This window comes from Carlito syrichta, unplaced genomic scaffold (genome assembly GCF_000164805.1).
Source record: "Carlito syrichta isolate Samal-C Ts95f unplaced genomic scaffold, Tarsius_syrichta-2.0.1 Scaffold308119, whole genome shotgun sequence".
NCBI lineage: Eukaryota > Metazoa > Chordata > Mammalia > Primates > Tarsiidae > Carlito > Carlito syrichta.
Genome location: NW_007252215.1, coordinates 538,943 through 549,979, shown reverse-complemented (window position 1 = coordinate 549,979; position 11,037 = coordinate 538,943). Strand labels below are relative to the sequence as shown.

General features: G+C 44.1%; 1 protein-coding gene across 2 annotated transcripts; it reads right to left on the bottom strand.

The window, feature by feature from the left end:
* Window positions 1-230: 230 nt before the first annotated feature.
* On the bottom strand, window positions 231-9,985 carry ATMIN (ATM interactor). Of its 2 annotated transcripts, XM_008064974.2 has the most exons (5): window positions 9,949-9,985; window positions 7,337-7,341; window positions 6,402-6,527; window positions 5,030-5,229; window positions 231-4,061 (listed from the first exon to the last, which is right to left on the bottom strand). In XM_008064974.2, the coding sequence occupies exons 4-5, from the start codon at window positions 5,221-5,223 to the stop codon at window positions 2,252-2,254; spliced, it is 2,004 nt and encodes a 667-aa protein (XP_008063165.1). In that variant the 5' UTR covers window positions 5,224-5,229; window positions 6,402-6,527; window positions 7,337-7,341; window positions 9,949-9,985; the 3' UTR covers window positions 231-2,251. The 2 variants fall into 2 exon arrangements, with proteins under 2 accessions (XP_008063165.1, XP_021571706.1); XM_021716031.1 differs by lacking the exons at window positions 7,337-7,341; window positions 9,949-9,985 and having other exon boundaries at window positions 5,030-5,247; window positions 6,402-6,523.
* Between the last annotated feature and the right edge of the window lie 1,052 nt (window positions 9,986-11,037).

Genomic DNA, 11,037 nt, shown 5'->3' with positions numbered 1-11,037 from the left:
CCTTTTTTGTGGGAGTAGGACTAGGCACCTCTAGTCAGCCAGCTTGCTGATGTTCCTTGGAGTGCCTTTTCTAGAACAATTGTCATCATATTTTCACAAAGGTCAAACAATAATGCAGTAACTGGGAATGATGAAATAAAAATCATTTCATCATGTGGCTTTCAGAAGACGAGTGTGTGAAAAGGCAACGAAATAAGTCATATTATGAGTCATTTGAAGAATTCACAAAATATGGTAGAACGCCAGCTTCTCTTTAATCACGGAATTTCAGTTTTTACAAATAACCAATTCCGGTAACTAAGGTTTTGAGGGGGAAACAGTTCTTGTACATGAGGAACTATTACATGCTCTATTTTCCTATAAATAACTCTATTGGCTGAATGAACAAACATTGTCACAGAAACAAAAAAATTTTTTTGAGCCACAGATCACTGCATTTATATTTACAAAAAAGCCATACACATGCATTTCTCCTTTATTAGGAGGACTTAAACAGATGTTTGGATATTAAGGCAGTGATGATTCTAACACATAATGAGATTCTAAGTTAAGGCTTTGTGTTTATTTTGAAACCCATATTCACAGGCAACTGTGACCAAAGCAAACTTTCATTTACTAGGTTGAGCTCATCTGCCCAGGACATGTGACTTATCTGTTACCAACACTTCTTTTGTATCAAATGTATGGGGGAGAAATTCATAACAAAACCATCAATTTACTTTAGGGAATCATTAGTCCTCTTCAGCAGCACAAGCATGTGCCACCGAACTTTTTTTTTTTTTGGTTAAACTTAGAGAACTCACGGGCAGCACCAATTCTATTCTTACTTGCCTGAAAGTTAGCCAATAATTAAGTATTCTGGATCTCCTAAAGACAGAAAACCTCAAAAGCATACTCTATCATGCTCCCATCTGAAAACAGATAATTTTTTTGAATTAAGAAAGGTAGATTTATTAAAGGAAAGATACATTGTGAAGGGCACACCCGGCAGAACAAACAAACAGCAAGAGTGCTGTCCGCTCTTCATTCTTAGTTACCGAAACAATAGGTCTTCATCTTGTTTTCTTTGAAGAAGTCTGATATTACTCTTTGAAAAAAATAAAGCAACGCAGAATACCGTATTTTAGATGAATCTATTCTGAAATTGCTAGCCTCAAGGCACAAATACTATCTCTGCCAGACCAATATATTTCCTTATTCAAGTTAGAGATGGTGGATGGAAAGAGACACATTAAAGTAAATGTAAATTGCACTCTTGCCCTGCTAAGCTTAGTACAAGTGCAAAGCATTGAAATCTAGAGGAGGGAATGTCCTTTTCTCTTTCCGTTTTTTTCCTTTTTTTTTAATGTTTAGAACAACGTAACTCAGATGCAGCCTGTGGAAGCACTTAAGGAAACGGCCCTAGGGCCCGACTCTGGCCTAGCAGGAGAGCAGAAAGAATGCTGATAGACCACACACCAGGATGAAGTCGGTGTTGGCTCTACACCCCGTGCTCCCAAGGTTGGATGATTGACTCTTATTAGCAGGATTACTCTTTACACAAAGTGCCTGCTGCTCTTTCTCTAGCCAGTAATCTTGCAGTAATAAACCTCTTGTGAGGTAAGCAATAGACACTAATGTGGGTGTATCAGCAACGTGGCACTGATGACATGAAAACTGCTTCAAAGACTAAAGACAGCTGTGGTTTCCCCCAGTGTCTTCAAATCAGAAAGGAGATGTCAGAGCTGGTGTAGCTGCAGGTAGCAGGAGTCTAAAACCATAAAAGCACTACTGTGTCAGTCTGAAGGTGGCGACATCAGATTTCTTTAGATATTACTATTGGGAAGCAGGAATTCTAACAGGCACTGTCAAAAATATTTTAGGTGCAATTTCAGTTAAGTATATTACACTTCCACTAAGATGTTTTAAAGATCTGAGAAGTCTGTATCCTCGTACCTGGTAAGCTTGGCTTCAGCTAAATGGCCATATAGGTTTTATAGGTGTGAAATACAATTTTTAAAAATGGAATGACTAGCTGTGAAAGAGCAAATGCAAGCAACACAAAACAATTATTTTTAGATCAACATGTAACACTTTATAATACACTCACATTTATACACAGACTTCATGTTTACAAGTACAAAGGCAGAGAACTGCACAGAATCTAAGCAACTGCATCACCTACATTCAACAGAATTAATACTGCTGTCCTGCTCCCCACTGGTCAATCCGAAAGGAGATAGTCAATGCCACCCACACTGGGACGCCTCTGTCAGAAGTTGGAGACTGCATGTGGTTCGGCACACGTCTGGGTTTCCACAGAGCTGAACTGAGACTCCATCGTGTTCCAGGCCAGATCAGCCAGAAGAAAGTCGTCCATTGCTGTTTGCGTTTCATTGCTGGTGAAAAACAAGCTCCCCAGGGTTTCAAATCCAGAACTCATGGTCTGTGTCTCTGTACTGTTCAGCTGGACCTTGCTTTCTAGAGCAGGTATGTTTTTAGCAGTGGAGATTCCTTCAGTCTGGGTCTCAGTGTCAGATGAGTCAGTGCTCATGGAAAAGCTGGAGTGTTTCAGAATGCTTCCCAGAGGCAGGTGGGGGCTACTGTCTAAGAAGAAGTTTAAGTCTGTCTGTGTCTGTGTGTCAAACATCTCAAGGCCTAAGAAGTGAGAATTTCCTCTGCACCCGTAGGACTGAGCAGAGGTGTCTGCGAGTAAGAAGTCAGTTTGGGTCTCTATGTCCAGTGATTCCAAGACTGGCTCAGTGTTCATGGTGCTGAGTTCACTCTCTTCAGTTTGAGTCTGGATATTTGAGGCTGAAAAGAACTCTTCTATATCAAAATCAATTCCGGGATTCTGGGTCTGGCCAGATGATAGCTGGGTGTCAGGTCCAGGATTCGTGTCAGACAAAAGACTACGATTATCCAGTGTCTGACCAGGCAGATTACTTGACAAGATGTTTTCTAAATCACTTAATAAATCTATGGTTTGGGTCTGATTATCTGTCATGTTCTGTGAAGGAAGTATACTGTTCTGTGCACTGAAGTTAATAATTGGTGCAGATTTCCCGAGATCGTCATGTAAAGTCTTAGGGTTATTCTGAGGTAACAAACCATGTGCTACTGTGTCTGCTACTAAACTGCTGCCTATAATATTGTCTGTGGCAACACTGTATGATGAATGGACACTCTCAAAAATGTCTCGGCACATTCCAGCTTGGTCCATCTGCACGTGGTCACCTGCTGGACTCTGCATCCTGCTAGTCTGGGTTTCTCTGGAAATCCCACCTGACTGAAAACAAGCGTCTGCAAACACATCAGTCTGAGCAGCTATAGATGAAGTTACCTTAGAGTTGGGCAGAAATGTCTGTGTGTGAACACTGATGGGAAGGGACACTTGAGAATCAAACGACAAGTCAGTTTGAGAACAAGACGACACACAGGAATCCGCGCCAGCCCACTGTGAAGAAGGAACACAGTGCTGTGAGGCATAAGACAGATCAGTCTGCACGTTGATTGAAGAAATGCTGTTCTTCTGACACGTGGTCCCTAGTTCCTGTAAGGGATTAGAGGGGCTTTTACCCAAGTTCACTTGAACACCTGTCCTAACGGGCTCAACAGCAACGGGGCTCACGATTTTGGAAAGTGGCAGGCTCTCCTTTGGAGCAGAAGCCTCAGAATCCAGGCCCAGGATCAGGGTTCCCACTGACAGGGGAAGCAAGTGCACAGCCCCTGCAGCCGAGCCTTGGTCCACGCCTAACACCACGGGCTGGGCCAAGGAGTCAGCTGTAGGCACAAACACAGGCACAGGGGAAAACTGCATCACGGGCAGTTTCACCAAAGCCACTTTGGGCTTGGGTAAAAGCAACTTCTGAGGATGTCTTGGAGGTGTTGTCAGCGTCTGCTTTCTGGCATTAGAGGCACAAGAGTCTTCTAAAGACGCTACCAGCTTGATTTTGGAAGCTTCCAGCTCTTGAGTGTCTGATCTAGGGATGGGTTGGTTGCTCAGGGACTCAATGGTCTTATTGGACATCTTCTGGTTTTGCAGGCAGTTTTCCATTTTCCTTTTCTTACTAGGTGGATCCCTGAAAACAAAGACAGAGCAAAAAGAAAAATACTCTTAAAATGCAGTTTGCTTCAACCGTGACACTGTAGCTTCACTTACTTAAAAAAGCCACTTTCCACACCTACAGCAGAGATCAGATTCAACCCAGAGAAGACCGATGCCTTCTTCTGCAACTCAGAAAATGGGTCAACTCAGGGAATGGGAGGTGGGCCTTCAGAAACATGCCAATAGGGAAATAGGAGGCATAACTTTTGGGATGAAGCTCTAAGTACTAGTACTCAACTTAGATCTTTATGCAGAAGGAAGCTAAAAGATCTATATAATGCACATTTTATCATTTCATTTTTTTTTCAGTTGGGTCTCATTCTGTTGCCCTGTCTGGTGTGCAGTGGCTTGATAAACGCTCACCTCAGCCTTGACCTCCTGGACTCAGGTGAGCCTTCTGCTGTAGTCTCTTGAGTAGCTGGAACTATAGGGACATGCTACCACACCTGTCTAAATTTTTTGTCATTTTTGTCTAGACAAAGTCTCGTTATGTTGCCCAAGCTGGTTTTGAATTCCTGGGCTCAAGCAATCCTCCCACCTTGGCCTCAACATTGCTGAGATTACAGGCATGAGCCACCACACTCAGCCAGTATTTCTACAGCAAGAAGCTATTATACTAAATATAAATTTGTCCTTTAAAATGAAGTATGGTTTCAGTTACACTTTAGCAATCGGGTATCCTAACAGAAAATTCTAGAAGTCAAGAATTTCAAATGGAACTAATAAGGGACTCTCAAAGAGGGTTGGCAAAAAAAGAGGAGGAACACTTGGGTTAAGATTTCAGGCCTGGACGTGGGTCCTTTGCCAGTCCTGCTGCCGTTTCGAAAAGCTCCCTTCCTCCTTGTCACACATTTTCTCCCTGCTCTCCCAGCTCTCCAGGATGTTCCAGCTGAAACTCTTCCCACAGCTCGTGAAACTTGTACCGCATGCCTTGCCCTTCACCTGTGCTCTGCAGGGATCTCATGGCCAGTTCGGTAGATGTGGGACTGCAGCGCTGTTCTGCTGGCATAGGGACAGCCACACGTGCACTGGAAGGTCTTGCCGCAGTCCTCCGCGTGTCTTTTCAAGTCCCACTCCGTGCCATAGGAATTGCTGCACTTGCTACACTTGTGTTTCTTCTCAGCATGCATTTTCATAAAGTGCTGGGAAAAACACAGGGACTAGGATGAGAAACAGCAACTGCTCAAAACACTTCAAATGCATCATCAGACCCAAATGAACAGTAATCATACAAATATAGAACACAGCAGTCAGGTCGGGCATGGTGGCTCACACAGCACTTTGGGAGGTGGAGGTGAGAAGACTGCCTGAGCTTAGGAGTTCAAGTCCAGCCTGGGCAACACGGCGAGACCTCGTCTCTACAATAAATCAAAAATTAAGTCGGGCGTGGTGGCACATGCCCATAGTTCCAGCTATTTGGAAGGCTGAGGCGGGAGGGATTGCAGGTTGAGGCTGCAGTGCCATAAGTGTGCCACCGCACTCCAGCCTGGGCGACAGAGTGAGATTCCAATTCAAAAAACAAAAACAAAAAACAAAGAACACAGCAGTCCAAGTTAAAAGAACTTAAAGGCAAATGGCAATTCATGATATGCCCCTGCTTCTCACTCCTGCTTGGTGAAAAGTGAAGAGACTGTTGTGGGAACGATTTGGGGCACCGAGCACTTAGATTCCAATCTACCAGTAGCAGTCCCGGGGGAAACACACACACACACACACACACACACACACCTCTTCTGTCCAGTCTTGCCTGTTACTGGGCCCCTCTCTCATCTTAAGATAGCAGCTTTCAAGCCTCTTCTTTTTTGGATGCTGTAGGCTGCATTCTCTGGGAGGACAGTTCCTTTGTGCTCTGTGCTCTGCCCTGGAGGCACACAGCATTAGTCAAGGGCCTGAGAGTGCACGTTTTCTCATTTTTAAAGAATATTTTTAAAAAATTTTAAAAATAGAGAAAGGGCCTTACTGTGTTGCCTAGGCTGGTCTCGAAATTGTGGCCTTAAGTGATCTGCCTGCCTCGACCTCCCAAAGTGCTGAGATGACAAGTGTGAGCCACTGTGCCTGCTGACGTTTTCTCACTCTTTGCTGAAATAGTCTACTTCTTTGTCTCTAGACCCACATCCAGACAACCCTGCTCGAGAACAAGCCACCTGCCTTCACTGCGTTCATGCCTCACCACTGGGAGATGCTGGGCATGTGCCCACCCAAGCAGCTTCCGGCAGTACTCTGTAGTTATGCTCGCTAAGTCATTAGAATGCACACTAGGTTTAATCATCTGCATGTCTTCCTCAGAGAAGTATACTTAAGACAAGTAAAATACCTGTTTTACGAGAGAAAATTGAGAAAATGGTCTGTCAGGGCCTCTAGGACATCCTTCAATTGGACAACAGTAGAATTTCGGTATGGTTTTCAAATCTTTTCTTATTGTTGGATTTACTATGCCATCCTGCAAAAGAAAAATTACTTTCAATAATTATTTTCAAAAAGCCACCAGCAGAACAGGCTGGAATGGAAACAAGGAATGACTGAAATGGGTACATTTTATGAAATACTTTTATTTTAACTGTAGCTCTTCCATCTACTCTTATCAGGGAGAGAAAAGAACATGAGTGTGTCTGAGGAGATGAAACGAAATGTGGGAGAATGGTAAGCCAGACTCTGAGATCCTCCATTCACTTGACTATTCCTGTCCTCCTGGTCAATTCACATTCCAGGGTCACAGCCCCTTCCCTGTTTCTAAGCGCTCAGACGCTCCACAGAACTGCTGAGCGGATCATGGCAAGATTCACGCTCACTTCTAACACATCCCGGGCGATGCTGGGTCCTCTCAGCACCCCTTTCAAAGTGCCTCACATGCTCCCATGCTACGGGTTTTCGTCTGATGCCTTTTACTAGCCCCGTCTTTTTCCTTTCTTAATGTTCCTTAGTTCAAGTCCTCCTTACTCTGTTTGGACTTTGTCGTTAGCCTCTTAATTGTTCAACTAAAACTTGTGGCTTTATACTGAGTCTGTTCAAGTGCCCATCTAAGTCAAAACTGTATCATGCCTGGGGAGGAGAACACTAAAGACAGTCAAAGTGGACATCAATAACCCTCCTGCCATGGCAACAACCATGTGAGCCACTGTCCATGCTTCTACATTTTTTTTCTTCTTCTTTTTTGAGTCAAGGTCTCACTCTGTTGCCCAGGTTGGAGTGCAGTGGCATGATCACGGCTCACTGCAACCTCGACCTCCTGGGCTCAGGCAATCCTCTTACCTCAGCTTCCCAAGTAGCTGAAACTACAAGCACATGCCACCATACCAGCTAATTTTTTGATTTTTTTGCAGAGACAGGGTCTCGCTATATTGCCTAGGCTAGTCTCAAACTCCTGGGCTCAAGTGATCCTCCCAAAGTGCTGATACAGGTGTGAGCCACTGTGCTCAGCCCATGCTTCTGCTTTCTGAGGCCAACTCCTCAGCTCTCCCCAGCACAGCAGTCCACCTCAGTTTTGAGGCCTTCCCAATTTTGACCTGTGACAATAAGCTCAAGGGTAGGTTGGTCAAGATGTGAATAGGGGAGATAAGAAAAGGCAGCGGCACAATAAAATAGAAACGTTCTATAAACATTCAAGAATTAACATTTACCAGACTTTTTTTTTTTTTTTTTTTATTAAGTCAGTGACTCACTCTATTTCCCAGACTGGAGTGCAGTGGCCAATCTTGGCTCACTGCAATGTCGACCTTCTGGGCTCAGGTGATCCTTCTGCCTCAGCCTCCCAAGCAGCTGGGACTGTTTGTGCCACCAGGCCCAGCTAATTTTTTTATTTTTGTAGAGACAAGGTCTTGCTATGTTGCCCAGACTGGTCTTGAACTCCTGGGCTCAATCAATTGCTTAAGTCCAGGAGATCGAGACCAGTCTGAGCAACATAGTGAGACCTTGTCTCTACTGTAAAAACAAAAACAAAATGAAAAACAGCACTGTAGCTACTCTAATACCTGATTGCCTTCATAGAAAGCACCAAGAAGGATACTAATTTGCTTTGTCATCTTATTCTAAGTTTAAAATTAGAAGTCTCTGCACAGTATGTTCCTTTCCTTTTTTAAAAAAGATTTTCTGGCAAATCATTAAAAGCAAACCCCTGGAATGAAAATCATACACAATCCTCTAAGCTGTTTGATAAGAGGTGCTTTAAGTGCCCTCCTGTCCCCGCCACTACTTTCAAACACAAGGAACAAAAGATGACAATAAAAAAAAGAAAATGCCTACTTACTCCCACTCTTTCCTTCCCTGAATCATCACAGCTCTCATTTCTCCATGAATCCCATCATCGTCAAGGCTGGGCCAAGACATTTCCAGATCTCCTTACAGGACATGAAACATGGCCATATATCCTAAGAACCCACGTAAAACCAAAAGGTAGCACAAACTCCACAGCTAACAATTCAATTTCACGTCCCCAACCATCATCCTTCAGAGGGGTTTGCTTATTATTTACATTAAGAGAGTATTTGGTTGGGGGTGGGGTGTTTTGTGAAGAAAGATTATAATAAGAACTATACTGTAACTCATGGGGAAAGAGAATATCATAATCTAGAAAACAAACAAACAATGGAAGAAATCAGAATTCTGCAAGTAGCTATAATCAAGACAATGAAAACTTCCACCGAATGTAAGAACATCTGCCCATGAGATACACCGAGCAGCTTCAAGACAGGAAGCGGGCGGAGTCTCCAGTCAACACAGAGGCTCTCAAAACCCAGAGAAGCTTTCCAGCCAGCCCCTGTGCCCTTGTTGCTCTCGTCCTTCTCCTTCCTTCCAGTGCTTTGAGAACAAGTGTCAAGAACAGTGTTTGAACGACAGAGCCTTGTATGCAGTAAACAGACCGAGGGTACAGATCCCCACACTGGGGCGCCACCACACGGGTGGCTATTTTGTCACAGAGACCACCTTCGTTAAAGAAAACAAACCTCCTTTCCACCAAGACAGCAGAGGCTCAGGACTGCAGGGCACCATGGTTAGAAAGGCAGGACATGGCAGCAAAATGAACACAACAACGATGAATCTGGGGGAGGTTTAATTCCTGCTCAAAAAGCTTGCCCCACTGACCTAGGAAGGGGTCCATCTTTCTGTTATTCAACAATTTCAGTTCAGAAAGGGATGTTGAGCATATTGTGCTGCCTTCAGATAAGAGAAATCTGAAAAATGAATCTGACTAGAACTTTTTGAAAGAATGACAGGTTCTAAGCAAGGCAGGATGCTGATACCCTGAAATGTTAAGTCCAAGTAAAGATGTGACTATCAAAATCTGTACTTGCTCAAACATATTCCTCCTCCTTAGCTGTGCTATGTATTGGTATCTTGGGAATTCCTGACCTTTAGATATTGTAACAACATAATTAGAAGCAAACCTATTGTATACGAACAGTTCTGAAGTGTAAATGGTATCTTTAGGCTTAACAAAGGCTTGAGAGATATGGAGCACCCAACAATAATTCCAGAAAAAAGAGTAGTATAAACTTAAGAAATGCACTTCAGAGTGATGTTCAGCAAACACCAAGGAGGGCCCTGAACAGTCCGGCAGCTTTGCGTTGTGCTCAGAGAGGTAACATCTGCCGTAGCATCTATCTGTGAGGGGATGGTGTTGAAGGTGGGTGATGGCTGTTGGATACCAGCTGCCAAGAACCAAGGGATTCGGCTGTAGAATCTCTACAGATATAATGTTTATCCACCCAAATTAAGATATGATTAAGAAAAGGAAGGACTTAGTTAAAATTCAGCATGAAAGAGAAAACAACAAATGGAAGACCATTCCCAGAGTTGCACTTGTGTCTTGAAAGAAACCCTGAACTCTTCTGAGGAAGGATACAGCCATGCCTGCATACGTCCACACACATTTCCTTCCTGGGCTCTCTTATCTTCATTTGAGAACGTTGTTGCATCTCGGTTCTGCTGGTGGTAAAAGTGGATCACTCATCATGGGCAACACATTTATCTGTTCTACTGGAGACTACAACCTCAAAGTTCCTGCTGTTAAATCAGAAGCCTGGTTTCAAAGAAATTTCCAAGAGGATTTACCAGGTGGGCAGACAGGACATGCAATACTCTGGGTAATCTGAATTCACTCCTGAGTCAAATCAAACCACCAAAAGCGACATATTCTCAACATTGCTTTCAGTGACTTACACTTTGGAATTATGTCACTGTTGGCACAGTGGTGGAAGGACACTTTCCATTGTAATGACTGAGGAGTTGCGACTTCATAGGTCTGGATGGAGCCAGACACCTGGAATTCTGAACTTCTCACCCATGTGCACCAATGGCTGAAAATCACTGTCCCATTCTTACATACCGATATGGAGGGGTTGTGACTATTGTCACACTGTACTGAGTTCCTCCTAAGAAAAATTTTCCTCATGATTTAATCCTGAGCAAAACGGATCTCACCAACACTGTGAAACTGTGACAGATGGTGCTTAGAACCAAGCCTGCAGCTACTTTAAATGTTTTTTTTTTTAATTGACCCATAATAATGATTCCTATTTGAGGGGTACCATGTGATGCCTGGGATATACACATGCATTGTGTAGCAATCAAATCAGGTTACACATCATGTCCGTTATCCCAAACACGGAGCATTTGTTTGTGGTAAGAACATTTGAAGTCCTCTCTTCTAGTTCTTTGGAAACCCACAACATCCCGGGCAGGACCCAAGGGCGGGACCGTGGGTGTGATGGGGCACACGGACTTCCGAACCAGAGGCCCAGGTTTGAATCCCCAAAACCTAGGCGGTTGCATAACCCATTTCTCATTCATATAATGGGAAAGACACATCGCTCCCCAAGTCGCTGTGCGAGCTGATGAGATGAAAACCGTGGAAGGCCTGGGCCGGCGCCCGCACGAAATAAACACGAGGCCAAGGCTGCGTGCCGGCCTGCCTGCCCAAGCCCGACCCCCGAGCGGCGTGACAGTGCCCCCGC

Bases quoted from the DNA above. Each gene is read 5' to 3' on its own strand.
- ATMIN (XM_008064974.2), bottom strand. From the start codon at position 5,223: ATGAAAATGCATGCTGAGAAGAAACACAAGTGTAGCAAGTGCAGCAAT. The intron at 4,062-5,029 runs GTGAAGGGCAAG...CTTTGTTTTCAG, and splicing joins GAGATCCCTGCAGAGCACAG to GGATCCACCTAGTAAGAAAA.